The following is a 15,662-nucleotide window of genomic DNA, read 5'->3' as shown; positions in this document are numbered from 1 at the left end:
ACTGTATTAAGTAATCTTGAACTTAAACTGTGGAATTTCTCAACTACTTCTATGAATAAATACAGTTTAATTAAGTTAATAAGTAATAACAATAAATCAGGCATGGGTTTTTAAAAAGTAGTCTATACTAATTGCCAACTATACTCTGCATTAAAATCTTGGGTAATGAAAGATTCCATTTATTCTAAATATTGTACAAGCTGGTGGAAGTACTTTTTGCTATTGGATTCAACTTCTTAAAATTAAACCTTATAATAAAAAGAAACCAGAAGGATGTCTCCATTTAGATTTGGTTCTAGTGATGAGTTTATTTCCATGAGAAACCAAGGCAACATACGTGTATTTAAATAGTACATGGTTTCTGTGGCTATACAGTAACAAATGGGATGACTGTTAGTGAGACAAAATTCTCCTAGAATATATTACTAACTTATGGCAGAAGTTTCTTCTTTGAAAGAAAAAAACTGGAAAATTTTACAGTAGCACTAGGCCAGTGATGGCGAACCTATGACACGCGTGTCAGAGGTGACACGCGAACTCGTTTTTTTGGTTGATTTTACTTTGTTAAATGGCATTTAAATACATAAAATAAATATTAAAAATATAAGTCTTTGTTTTACTATGGTTGCAAATATCAAAAAATTTCTCTATGTGACACGGCACCAGAGTTAAGTTAGGGTTTTTCAAAATGCTGACACGCTGAGCTCAAAAGGTTCACCATTACTGCACTAGGCCCACAGTTAAATACTACCTACACTAGGTAAAATATAGCACTGCACTTTAATTGAATACCTTATTTTCAATCAGGGATTCACAGATTGTGATTGTATATCTTGGTCCTTGCTCCATTATGGACCTTGTGCATTGCGCTAACTCACACTTCTTCCTCTGCTTTTCCCACCACAAATGGGTCAGATTCATCCAAAAAGATAATCAAAGATCACATTTATTAGCAGCCAGAACTATAGTACAGACTGCCAATAATCATAAGAGAAAAGTTTCTTTAGAAATAGCAACAAAGACAACCTTTTAGGGGATAAACACATGAAGATATCACTTGGCCACTAACTGCTATGAGTATATATGCACATATATTTTATTCAAATTGCTTCCAATTATTGGACATATAGCACAAAACTTGGATATTTTTATACTTCATTATGTTAGGTTACCTTTAAATTTTTCAAATTCAACTCAAATATAGGTAAAATAAATACTATACATACTTGGAAGAAACTGCCACCATGAATTCATCCAAAAAAGCATCATATTCAGGACCTCTCACTCTTCTCTGCCGGAGTCCAATGTACAGCGGATCTTTAAGTAACTCCTATTGTAAAAAAGTTACCAGAGATATAAAAATAACTAAAGGAAAGTCATATACTTGTTTTAAGCCTGTTTCCTTACTTATATAATAGAAATGGAAATAAAATATTGTAAAACTGATTAAGAAGCAACCTACAGAGTCAATATTTAGTGTTAAATAGACTATATCTATAGTATTTATATGACAAATAAGAAAAATAATTACTAAACATTATAAAACATTGTGCCTTATTCTGGGGGGAATAAAAGGAATGAAAATTTCTCAGTGGTGCTAACTAGAAAAGCTCAGTTCAGATTTTACAGGCAGAGTTTTATAACATAGAAAAATATGAGTTCTGAGTATTAAATGAGCTTAGAAAAAGGGAAGTTAACAATTCCTTTCCTTTTTCTTTATTTCTGAAAGCAAAATATTTATCAGACATTTTGATTATACCTTTAATATTATAGTTGACTAATATTAAAAATAATCTTTTAGCCATTGCTAAAGTTTTTCTTAAACTTTACACAGTTTTTTAAAAAAATATTTTTATTGATTTTAGAGAGGAAGGGAGAGGGATAGAGAGATAGAAACATCAATGATGAGAGAGAATCATTGATCGTCTGCCTCCTGCACGCCCCCTGCTGGGGATCGAGCCCACAACCCAGGCATGTGCCCTTGGCCGGAATCGAACCTGTGACCCTTCAGTACACAGGCCAATGCTCTATCCATTGAGCCAAACTGGCTAGGGCTACACAGTGTTTTTTTTAAAAAAAACAAAAAGAAACTGATGTGAGCCAACATTACTCTGTTCACGTCTTAGTGTATGTAATATTTTGGTTTTTATTAAATCAGTTTTTAATTAAGGTATAATTTACATATGGTAATATCCATTCACAACAAGTTCCCAATAAAATAGGAACAGTAAGAAACTTTCTAAACCTAATAAAAGTCATCTATAAAAAAACCCAAGTTAACAACATATTTAACAGAAAAAGATTTAGTGCTATTTCCCTAAAATTGGAAACTAGCCCTAGCTGTTTGGTTCAGTGGACAGAGCATTGGCCTGTGGACTGAAAGGTTCTGGTCAAAGGCACATGCCTGGGTTGCAGGCTCAATCCCCAGTAGGGGGCATGCAGGAGGCAGCTGATTAATGATTCTCATCACTGATGTTTCTATGTCTCTCTCCCTCTCCCTTCCCCTCTGAAATCAATAAAAATATATTTAAAAATAAATAAATAAAATTGGAAACTAGACAAAGATATTTACTCTCACCACTTCTATTCAACACTATAGTATACTGATGATCCTAGCCATTACAATAAGGCAAGCAAAAGAAAACAAATAAACAGGAATACAGATTGGAAAGGAAGAAGTAAATTGTTTTTATTTGTATACACATGATCATGTACATGGAAAATACTAAGGAATCTACAAAAAAAATATCCACTAGAAAAATTATGTGAATCTAAAATGATCACAGAATATAACATTAATATACACAAATCAAATGTGTCTCTATACACTACCAATGAACAACTGAAAGTGAAATAAAATACACAACTCATTTATAATAGAATTCCAAAGCATGAAATCCAAAGGGACATATTTAACAAAACATGTGTAAGCCCTGTAAACTGGCTTCATAGATGTAAAATAAAGTTAATACAGGATGAGCTAAAGAAGAAAATGTTCAGTATGTGAGCAAAATTAAAGAAAACACAGAGGATACAAGACTAAGACTTGCTTGTAAAAGATTTCAAAAGTGAAATAAGGCCTGTAGTCAAAGATCAACTGAAATGTGTGGTTGTAACAACTTTTAAAAATATATATCTAAATGAGTTAAACTGGAGTCCAATAGACCATCTTGTCTAGATAAAAGGAACTAGTCCCAGAGCTCTCTGATACGCTGCCACTGAAGGGGGAAGGTCTGTTTTGAAAAGACTTGTGAGTGGGGCCTTTATGTAATAGAGTAGAGTATAATCTGATACATAGAAAAATTTTTAAAAATTCTAAGGGTGCTAGATTAATTGGAACACTTTCAAATGAAACTTTGCTTGGTCCCTAACTTTCCACAAGAAGAAACCAGGCTGAGAAAGCTATTTAACTGTGATACTGTGGACAGAGCAAGAGTCCAGAGAGCAGAGCCAGAAGCATAAGAGAACTAGGCCCTTTTCAAAAACATTGCCCCCCCTCACACCCCCCCAACCCCCGCCGTAGGTGGCCTGACAACATATGTCCAATGGGAATTCAAAATTTCTATGAACCATTTAGAGCCATATAATTCCCATTCCTCCCATTTTGAATGGAGATGTTGATGGTGATTATTCTGACCCTGCTCCACCATCCTCAGTTTAATATGTGGGAACAGATAAGAGGACCCACAGAAAGGACCCAAACACAAGAAGCTTCATTTGTACCAAGACCTGATTTAGATCAGAGGACAGGATCCTGAAGTCTGGGCCTACTGCTGTTATTGGGATGAAACTTTTGGAAACCTAAGATAAAGATGAGCATATTTTTACATGTGGAATATGAACAATTTGTGAAGGAGAATCTACATGGTGAAGGGCAAACTGTCCCACACCTCTTAGCCTTCCTGCCTATCCCAGCAAATCATAAACATTAATAAAATTGTAATTGTTTTGTCACTAAGTTTAGATAAATGATGTTTTAGTAGGTGTGGTGATGTTGTTCTGTAGGTTGAGCCATTTAAATAATCTGAGTAGCGATTTGCTTCAAGCCAACAGAAACGACAGTCTGGTTCACACCTGCCGTCCTAGTGAAATTATTAGTAGTGTCCTCTTTCGTTGTGAAAGTGTCTTGGTTTGGCTAATACAGTATGTGGTCATCCTACGTATAACGTACTGCACAACAACGAGTTAAGGCTTTCTGGCTAGCTGGAAGTGAAGATACTCAATCATATAAATGTATTTCAGATGAAATGTAAAATCTGAAATTGAGTGCTGTTGTAAAGCCCAGCTGCTCCTCGAGGCCTACAAACTCTAAACAATCTACTGGCAGGCTCCTGAACAGCTGGGGCTGGCTTCCAGTGAGCTTCTAATGCCTGCCAGAAGTGAAACCCCTTCTCCATGTCTGGGATGCATTTGGACTTCTAAAATGTGAATTAGAAGAACACAATTGAGAAAAGATGTCACATGTTTCCCTGCTCTTTTTGCCCATTCTTTCCATTGCTAATAATTAAAGTATATATAACTACAATGGAGAGTCAAATTGAAGACTTATGAACAAGAAAAAGCTTTTACATTAAATCAGGAAGTTATAAAATTCTCCCAAATATAATGTTTCTGTCAATATTTACTGTTTTTAATTTTTCATGATAATTAAGGCTCGAATAACCAGTGCACTCTTGGAAATTTGACTGAAAAAAAAATCTACAGCAAGCAAAATTACCCAATTTTGATAATGGCTTCATAGACTAAGTTGCCTGGCACAGAAGTGATATTAGCTTATCACATTAACAGCTTCTTGTGGACACGATTAAACAAGCACTAGAACCATTTTTGGAGAATAAATGAAAGACTGGGTATGAAGCAAGCACTTAAAAAGGTTAGCCACTCTTTAGCAAGAGATGTCACATGTAATGCAGGTAATGTCACTAAAAACTTATGAAGACTTATAGCATGAGAGAAAGAAAAAGATTATAAGAAAACAGTAAAAGACAAAGCATACGGAAATCAGGAGGGTATATACTGGTCAAGTTAATTATCTTCCTTGTTAGCACTATCTCAATTGTGGAATCTTGAGAAATTTTATTTGAAGCATTCATTTATTTGAAGTTAATAGTAATTATAATCAATTCACACCCTGTTCTTGTCTCTGACATTTATACCTTTCAAATCTGAAGTTTTTGAAAATTAAAAACTATTTTTTTAATACTTTAAGTTTTTTATCATTAGTAAAACAACATTTCCTATCAGAAAATTTGAGAGCACTGAATAAACTCTACCCATTCAGAACTACCCTCTACTATCACCTTGATGAATAGTCTTCTAGGCCATTTTCTTTATATCCGCGCATGTAAAATATTATCTATTCAAATTTTGGACAATATTATAACCCCTTTTTACATAGGAATATATCGTGAACATTTTTCATGTCAATAGAGGAGCAGTCTTAAAATTTGTGATCTATATTAGAACTCTGCCCTCAAAGAGGATGAACAAATTAATGGTCCTCCCAATGACATGTAATAACTACGCCTATTTTGTTGCAGCCTCAAGTAAAAGTATTATCTTTCCACATATATATATGTGTGTATATGCATATACATATAAAATATATATAATACATATAATGTATAACAAAATAAATATATATAAACATATTATTTATCTGTAATGTTAATGAGCAACATTCATTTGTACTTTTCTAATATTAAACATGTTTTCATAAATTTATCGAGCATTTTTACTTCTTCATTTGTAAAATGTATGTGTCCATATGTCATTTAGCAATTTTCATATTTCAAATTTGACATTTTCTTATTGACTTTAAAATATTCTCTCTGATACTGAGAACATATAAACTTTTATCTGCCATGTTCTAACTATTCCCCACTTTAGCATTTATTTTTAAATTTTACTTATAATATATAGATGATCATTTTTTTGGTGCTATGACCTCATTATTTTCAAATGAAAAAACAAGATTCTGTCTCAGACAATAAAGAAATGATTAATACTCATTCCAATGCAGGATCACTTGTCAGAAGTGGTAAGTAATCCCCATAACATGGAAATATAAAGGCTAGAACTTAAGGCAACCTGAGAGAGAAATGATGACACTCTAATTGGGACCATGTGGTAGGCAGATAATGACCCTCCTTCTCCCCAAACTTCTAAGTATGTTACCTTATTTGGCAGAAGAAACTTTGCAGAAGTGATTAAGGGCGAGTCTTTGAAAGTGAAAGCCTTTCCTGGCCCTGGTCTGAGAAAGAAATGTGACTCGAAAGCAGGCCAGAGAGATACTGCACTGCTGGCTTTGAGCATGGATCAAGGGGAACACGAACAAAGGAATGAGTCTGTAGAAGCTGGAAAAGGCAAGGATAGGGAATGCGGCCCTGCTGGCACCTTTTATGATTTGGTCTTTTGAGACTTGCATATATTTGTGTTGTTTTAAACCACCAAGTTGGTAATAAATTGCTATGTTAGCAATAGAAAACGAATCAATGATTCTCTCTCATCATTGATGTTTCTATCTCTCCCTCTCCCTTCCTCTCTGAAAACCAATAAAAATATATTAAAAACAAAACAAGTTAAGTCACTTTTTCAAGATCACATTCTAGTGCCAATGCTAGCTTCTGTACAAGGGCTGAAAGATACATGGCAGATACAAATGACAGAAAATCTATAAGGTTTTTCTTTAGTTCAGCTTCTGACAGCTGGCTCATGCCACACATTAAGAGCACTTTCTAGAACACAAGGGGAAACCTTCTAAATGGGAAGAGGCTTCAACCTGAGTTCAAGTGCCAATGACGATTCTAGATCTAGAACAATGTTCACATGAACTAAAAGTCAGACTAAACGTACAACCAGAATCAGAAAAGCTAAGACCTGGAGCAATGGTATCATAAACAAAGAGTAACTGTGTACCCTGACGGGGTCGATTTGTTGGTTGGAGTGTCATCCCGTACGTACATCAGAAGGTGACAAGTTTGATTCCTGGTCAGGGCACATACCCCAGTTTCGGGTTCAATCCCTGATCAGGGCACATGCGGGAGGCAAAAAATCGACGTTTCTCTCTCATATCTCTCTCTCTCTCTCTCTCTCTCCCTCCCTCTCTCTCTCTCTCTCTCTCTCTCTCTCTCCTTCCTCTACCCCCTCCTTCCCTCTCTCTAAAAATCAATAAGAATTATAAATGTATATATTATAAATGTATTTAAATATATTAACAATAATTAATTTAGCAATATTTTGTTTCTGATCTACATTAATGTAAATTAACATTACTAAGTACTTACAAAATGCCAGTCACAATTCTAAAGACTCTTAAGTATATTAAATCATGACAACTCTATAAGATAGGTACTCATTTTGCATGAGGAAACTGAAGCATATAAAAGTTAAGTCATGTCCTAGCTGGTTTGGCTCAGTGGATCGAGCGCCAGCCTGCAGACTGAAGGGTCCTGGGTTCGATTCCCAGTCAGGGCACATGCCCGGGTTGCGGGCTCGATCCCCAGTAGGGGGCATGCAGGAGGCAGCCAATCAATGACTCTCATCGTTGATGTTTCTATCTCTCTCTCCCTCTCCCTTCCTCTCTGAAAATCAATAAAATAATATTAAAAACAAAAAAAGTTGTCACTTTTTCAAGATCATACAATTAGTAAACAATGAAACTGGGAATATGGATAAACATAAGGCTAATTGTTATGTACTATTTTTACCAGATTTGGAAATCAAGCTTATAAAGAAATGTGAAGCTATCAATTTTAATATGTTCTGGAACAGTTTCTAGAGCACAGGAACTATGTTTTCTGAAACTTGAATAATCAAACCCATAATCTGATCTGAGTTTGAATTCTACTTGACATTAAAATTTAGACCTATTTTTCTTTTTGTGTTTGCCTCATATTTTTGTCTATTGTTTGCATGGACTCTGGTGACATGATTCACGTGCATTCAACTATTTTGGATAGGGCCTAACCACTTTACTTAGTTGCCTAAGGACCATAACTAATAGTCACAGGGTGGGGGCTGGCTATGCCAGAAAATTAGCCATGTGATTTGGGTTGGGGGACCCTGGGTCACTGGTATCAGTCAACTGGAGACAGAAAATACATGGCAATCAATCAATCATGCCTAGGTAATGAAATCCTAGAGCACATATCAGTCCCACACTTGAACACTGGAAGATAATGTGTCTTGACTTCCCAAAGACAGGAAAATAGAAGCTTCACAGTTAGAGCCCTCTAAGACTCTGCCCTGTGTATCATTTCCTTTAGCTTATTTTAATATGTACCCTGTCCCTTTAATACAACTTAAGTGTAATTATAAAAACTTTCAGTGAGATCTTTGAGTATAAGCCTTAAAAAACCTGAGAGTGCTTTGGGAAACCCTCCAAACCTTTCAGTTGGTGTCCGAAGTGAGAGCAGTCTTGGAACTATGCCCTCAAATTTTGTAGTTTGGCTAATTTCAGGTATAGCTAAACGATCTAAAGGAACTAATAATTTATTCTCTTTTTAGGACAAGAACTCTAACTGACATTTGTGATATACATTTTCACTATTAAATTTCTTACATATGATTTTAGAAAAGGTAAGTTATAAACAGATTGCTGAAATATAGTTAGAGATTCAGAGTATATTGGAACTGGCAGAGAAATGGTTTGCTAACAGTCATTAATAGTTTGTCAAATGTCCTATCAAAGCATTCAGTGCATGCTGAATCTAGTTAGGTATGTATCTCCTCTTCTAGATTCAGAGCATCTTGCTGGCAAGATCTTAAGTTGTTTACTATGATGTTATCTAGCCTTCACTTAGGCCCTGACAGATAGTAGGTGCTCAATATTTATCTAACTCAGTTAAATCAACATAATCTGACTCAGCTGGAGTCAGCTGAATAATTTCAGGAAAGTCTCTTAGGTTAAAAAGATATTCTCCAGTAACCTGTCAAAGAGTGAATATTCCACCCCTCACTTATTTTTTCCCCTAATGTCTCCAACAGCCCACTGGCAGTAAGCAAAAATGTCTAGAAATAACACATAGTACTTTAAAAATAGATTAATTTAACATATCAGGTTATTTTCTAATTTAGCAGCTCAAAAACTTTGAAATATGGTATGCACCAGGCATTTTAATGGAAAAAGAATTTAGAGAGCTAGATCTACAGCAGGGCAAAGTACGAAATTTGATGATGGATAGATGGGTTTTGCAGGCTGTGGGAGGCTGAGAGACAGAAATGGAATAACATAAAAGCAGTGACTACCAAAATAGGAAAGGAATACTAAATGGACATAATGTGAAAAAATTTCAAGACAATTAGCAAATTTGACAATTTTAAGACACACTTTCAGAAAATTAAATATTTCATATAACTAATACAATCAACAGTCCCAGTGTTTGGTTTCAGTAGTGCACAATTTACTCTATATCCACATTATACAATCTCATTAAAAGGCCCAAGTTTAAAAACAAACTCTTAAATTTTTGCATGCCTGTTTTATCACTCTTTACTCTTCTTTATTTCTTCCTAGAATTTTTAAGATGTTCTACAGATTTTGTGATTTTTAAACTTTGATTTCAATGTAATTTATCACAGAAGAATGTTTTAAAATATATGAAAAAAGAGGAAATATTCAATCTACATACTCAGTTTTAGAATAATTGTTATAAGAGGTCAGCTTTGATCATTTCTAAGTTATTTCTTTCGGTATTGAAAAAGAAAATGCCAGATAAGCAATTGGTTTTTGTCAAAATGTATCCTTTATAAAGGTTAAATGAGAACTCATGTATACACAGCATGTTAAACATAAAAACTGTTGCTCTAACCCCGTGGTAGGCAAACTGCGACTCACGAGCCACATGTGGCTCTTTCGCCTCTTGAGTGTGGCTCTTCCTAAGCCTTAGGAGTACCCTAATTAAGTTAATAACAATGTACCTACCTATATAGTTTAAGTTTAAAAAATTTGGCTCTCAAAAGAAATTTCAATCGTTGTACTGTTGATATTTGGCTCTGTTGACTAATGAGTTTGCAGACCACTGCCCTGACCAGTTTGGCTCAGTGGATAGAGCGTCAGCCTGAGGACTCAAGGGTCCCAGGTTTGATTCCGGTCAAGGACATGTACCTTGGTTGCGAGCACATCCCCAGTAGGGAGTGTGCAGGAGGCAGCTGATCGATATTTCTAACTATCTCTCTCTCTTCCTCTCTGTAAAAAATCAATAAAATATATTTTTAAAAAAGAAAACATAAAAAAACACACCATAAAAACTGTTTAAGTTATTATTATAACAATAGAGGTCCGGTGCAAGAAAATTCATGCACTCGGGGCAGGGGGGGTCGGGGGGAGAGGTCATTCAGCCCAGCCTGGGCCCTCTCGCAGTCCAGGACCCCACGGGGGATGTCCACCTGCCAGCTTAGGCCCACTCTCTGGGGAAACGGGCCTAAGCTAGCAGTCAGACATCCCTCTGGCAGCCCAGGAGTCCTTGGGGGATGTCCGACTGACAGCCTGCAGGGAGCAGGCCTAAGCCGTCAGTCAGACATCCTTAGCGCTGCCGAGGAGGCAGGTGAGGCTCCCACTACCGCAACTGTGCTCGCAGCTGTCAGCCTGGCTTGTGGCTAAGCCTATGCCCCCTGGTGGTCAGTATGCATCATAGCAACTGGTCATTCTAGCTCGTTCAGCTGTTAGGGTCAATTTGCATATTAACCTTTTGTTATATAGGATTACTAACAGGTCAAAACTTATATCTTAAGTTGCTTTAGGAAGGAACAAAAACAAACTATAAAAAAGTATACATATTTATTTCAAGTATCAAGGTTTAATTTGATAATGAATCTGTTCCAGACCTAGGTCTAAAATTTGTATTTAACTTTTAAAAAGTCTATCCTTAACTGACCATTATCTTTCATCTCTATTTCAGAAAATTCTAACTTTAATTTCTAGTATTTTCCACCCATAACTAATCCTGCATATTAGCAATAAAGGATGAGCAAAAATATGTACTATTTGATATATGACTTTAAGATTCTAAAATACTGTTGCAGGATGAGAAAGACTAAACTCCAAATCATCTACCTAAGGTTTAATACAAACTTTTAGGATAAAAGCATTTCAGACTGATTAAACTTAATATCCTTTGGGTTCCTATGTAGTATGAACATAATAATTAAAAAAAGAAACTATGATAGTCTAAAGTAAAACATAATACTCTATAGAATAATAGTATAAATACTCATCAAAGGATAATAGTCACTAAAGAAGTTGGTAAAAGAGTAACAATATTATAAAGAAGGGAAGATGAAAAGAGAAAATAATTTTCTTATAAAAGTTGGGGGACAGGTTTGAGGAGAAGAAAACCAGCCAGAAAATAATCAATTTTATGAGGTTCTTGGCATAAGCTCAAAATAAAGGGATTTTTGTTTTTGAAGGTTAATAGCTTTCTTAGAGACTTAAATTGTTTACCTCATTTTCTGTTCCCACGTCCAGAGTGACAGGTAGACATTCACGAGGATTCATCCCTCCACAAGCTGTATACAGAGCCAATTTACCCACAGGGATGCCCATTCCATTACTACCAAGGTCTCCCAAGCCAAGAATACGCTCTCCATCGGTCACCACAATAGCCTAGAAGAAAAAGAAAAAATATCTATTAATAGATAGATGTTCACAAATCCTGGGCCGCAGTTCCTGGTCTCCATTTCTGAAGTTAATACTTAGGTAATAAAATACTAAACTGTCAATATACATAAACTAAATATACATGGAAAAAATGTTATGTGATTGCACATGTGGAAGAATAAATAAATTTGATATATACATGAGAGTAAATAAATTTGATATATACACTTTATATTTTGTTAAAAATAAATGTAAGTGCTTAATATGGTTGTTGGAAAAAAAAGAGAGGACTATGCACATAAAGACATAAACAATCCAGCCCTGACCAGGAGGCTCAGTGGGTTGGAGCATCATCCCATACAACAAAAGGTGGAGGGTTCGATTCTGATCAGGGCATATACCTAGTTTGCAGGTTTGATCCAAGGTTGGCATGCTTATGGAGGCAACAGACTGAAATCTCTCCTCTCTCTCTCTCTCTTTTTCTTTCTCTCTCTTCCTCTATCTAAACCTATCCTCTCTTGAGGATTAAATCAAACACAAAGAGTAATCAAGAGGGACAGTTTGAAGAGTATCCTATATAATAAAGAGGTAATATGCAAATTGACCGCCACACCCTTGCACTAAATGGACACCACAAGATGACCAGCAGGGGAGGGCAGTTGTGGGAGATCATGCCAGCAGGGGAGGGCAGTTGTGGGAGATCATGCCAGCAGGGGAGGGCAGTTGGGGGCAACCAGGACTGAAGGGGAGGAAGGGTAGTTGGGAGGGACCAGGCCCACAGGGGAGGAAAGTTAGGGGCGACCAGGCCTGCAGGGGAGGGCAGTTAGGGGCTAGCAGGAGAGGGCAGTCAGGGCCAACCAGGCCTGCAGGGGAAGGCAGTTAGGGGGGGAACAGGCTTGGAGGGGAGGGCAGTTGAAGGGGACCAGGCCTGCAGAGGAGGGCAGTTAGGGACGACCAGGTCTGCAGGGGAGGGCAGTTAGGGGTGACCAGGCTGGCAGGGGAGGGCAATTGGGTGCAACCAGGCCAGCAGGGGAGGGCAGTTGGGGGTGACTGGGCCGGCTGGGGAGGGCAGTTGGGGTGACCGGGCCGGCAGGGGAGGGCAGTTGGGGGCGATCGGGCCAGCAGGAGAGCAGTTAGGCATCGATCAGGCTGGCAGGGGAGTGGTTAGGGGGTGATCAGGCTGGCAGGCAGAAGCAGTTAGGGGCAATCAGGCAGACAGGCAGGCAAGCAGTTGGGAGCCAGCAGTCCTGGATTGTCAGAGGGATGTCCGAGGGGTCCTAGATTGGAGAGGGTGCAGGCTGGGCTGAGGGTCAACCACCCCAGTGCACGAATTTTGTGCACCAGGCCTCTAGTAGGGAAATAAAAATTCAAACTGGGAACTGAAAGGAAACAGAGCAGTTTTAAAACTAGTTGCGTCCACTTGGAGGGCAATTAGTTATATAATGCGAAATAGCTGAGAAGCCTCCAAATATCCAGATCTTTGGTTTATGTGTCCTGGCATAAACTGTTCCATCCTTCTCTGAATGATAGTATCCTCTGAATAAATGAATATGGCACTTATAATTTATGTCAGTTTACTTAGATATTGTCTAATAACTGATTGCCTTTGCTTCATGTGTGCTTTCAACTACACAGTCAAGACTACATCTTAATTTTCATTATTCTATTACAATAAAGAGCTGTCATTTATTAAGTGTCTGCTATGTGCAGACACTATGCTAGGCTTTTTAAATAACAGTATTTATAATTAAGATCAGGAATATTAGTGAGTGCAGAAAGCCACCGCTTGCCAATACTGTCATGAAAATGCACCAAGGAATGCAGAAGGCTGATGGACCTTGGGCGTTAGCAGGGCTGACACTAAGCATTGATTGTTCAATCGTGTTGAGATAGTGGTGGCTCAAGGCAATTCCCTAACCTAATAATCCTTTTACTGTTTACCAAACTTTACCTTTGATATGCCTGTATGCATTGCAAAAGGGCAAATGCGTATTCAAGTAAATAAATAGCGGACCAGGCCAGAAGTCGGTGTGCCTCTTCAAGAAAGAGGTCTCCACAGGGGACCCCAATGCCTTCTAAATTCATATTTCTTGTATAGTATTTTCATTTGTGCATTGGCCCCTCCTCCAGATCCTGAACCCCACTTCGAAGGTCGTGGCAGGTGAGGATGCAATACTGAGTTGGAAGGATATAGATGGGCTATTAATGAAGTTGATCAACTAGTGGGAAGAACCTAAAGCAAGACGATGGCTTACTGCCCAGCCCTTAGGATTACAGGGATATTCATTAGACCTCTCTACCTCAGAACCATTTCCTATGTTGACTCATTCTTAATATCCTCTCCTGATTGAATGTGAGTATTCTTGCTGGGCTGGAGTGGGGTCTCAGTTGGTTGAGCATCATCCATGCACTCAAAGATTGCTGTTGATTCCTGGTCAGGGCACATACCTGGGTTGCAGTTCAATCCCTAGTTGGGGCCTGTACCAATCAAACTCTCTCACTCTCTCTCTCTCTCTCTCTCTCTCTCTCTCTCTCTCTCCATGTCCTCGGGTGAGGATTAAAATAAATAAATGTTAACATAAGTAAATGTAAATATCCTTCTTCTTAGAGGATCAGACATTTATGCTTTATCGAATTAGCACATTTTTAGGGTAGTTCCTAACATTGGACCTGTGGACAGTGCAGACTACTTGGTGGGAGAAAAATTGAGGGAGCAACTTAGTGGGAGAAAGAGAAAAAACTGGGAAGACTGGAAACAGTAAGAAACATTTTGCTTTACAAGTTTGCCCAGCATGAGCCTTAAAGAACAGAGTGAACCACTTCTAGCCACAACTGCTCAAACAAAAAAGACCAGAAGTCACAGCTGAAGAGCCTTTGTACCACAGATGTCAGTGTATTCAGTCTTAATCCTGAAAGTTACCACAGAGTTGCTGAGCACCTAACAGAAAGGAAAGGGGGGCCAAGGAGGGCCAAGAACATCTCACTTTCTTTAGACAAGGCAGGTGGTCAAGCACATGTCTAACAGCAAAGGCTCTGAGACCTGCATTCAATTCCCACACCACCATGCACTGCTGTGTAACCCTCTGATAAGCTGTGCCTTCCTTTCCTCCACAAATTATCAGGATAAATACAAGAGTGAGTCCAAGTACAGTGTCTCAAAGAGAAACCTATGAAATGTCAGATTATAGTGTTACTTTATTTTGATCAGTTCACTCACAGAGGGAAGTCTGATGAGCTTCCTAATTTCCAAATGATAAAGGAAATTAACTGATTTTTTGCCTACCTGGGTTCCCCTTATTGAATGCTTAATATGAAAACAGAATTTGCTTAAACATATCCAGACACCATTTCAACATTTATTCAACATTTATCATCGCTTTCAATGAATAAAGAAATTCTAAGAAATTAGATTGAAATAATGAGGAAACAGCATCCAAATGATATACAAAAATCAAAGGGATATAAATTAGGTGACATTTACTAGTACTAGAAAAGCTAGTGAATGCTACTAAAGGTCATGATAACTATCAATATGTTTTAGGAGAGAGAAAATAACAAATTTTTCATAGTGGGAAACTTTGATAACTTACCTTGATGACATCTTCTGGCCATGCATCAAGAATTGAAGCAATATGCCCTCGATCATGGATACTAATAAAAAGACCTCTGACAGAAAAAAAAAAAAGTAGTTTTAATTTACTTCAGACTTATCAAACTATCATGAACATTTAAAAATTTTTTCAAATCAGTTTAATGTATCTCCATTTTTATCAAACTAGTGAAAATTATTTCCTTAAACAAATAAGACATATAAAACTTATAAGAAAGGAACAAAGTATTTAAACAATATATTGACACCTGCAATAAAGGTATATTCATTCAACTATTACATATTCTTAAATATTTTTTTAATTAATGAAACATTCATTATTTTGTCTACAGAGAATTTAAATAGCATTATCAATTCCACTCCTAGATTCATTTATAGTCTTTCACTAAATAATATGTTTAAAAGCCTTTAAAGAACAACATGAAGCATATGCAAACAGGCATTTTCAGTGTA

General features: G+C 37.1%; 1 protein-coding gene across 1 annotated transcript in view; it reads right to left on the bottom strand.

Annotated features, from left to right (window-relative positions):
- Window positions 1-15,662, bottom strand: part of ME1 (malic enzyme 1) — a 150,908-nt gene that overhangs the window by 79,732 nt on the left and 55,514 nt on the right. The window contains exons 4-6 of the mRNA XM_059701080.1: window positions 15,190-15,265; window positions 11,444-11,605; window positions 1,227-1,330 (exon numbers count right to left, since the gene is read on the bottom strand). Of these exons, the coding sequence (XP_059557063.1) occupies window positions 1,227-1,330; window positions 11,444-11,605; window positions 15,190-15,265 (342 nt within the window). The remainder of the gene's footprint in view (window positions 1-1,226; window positions 1,331-11,443; window positions 11,606-15,189; window positions 15,266-15,662) is intronic.

Source organism: Myotis daubentonii, chromosome 6 (genome assembly GCF_963259705.1).
Source record: "Myotis daubentonii chromosome 6, mMyoDau2.1, whole genome shotgun sequence".
NCBI lineage: Eukaryota > Metazoa > Chordata > Mammalia > Chiroptera > Vespertilionidae > Myotis > Myotis daubentonii.
This window is presented reverse-complemented; position numbering and strand designations above follow the sequence as displayed.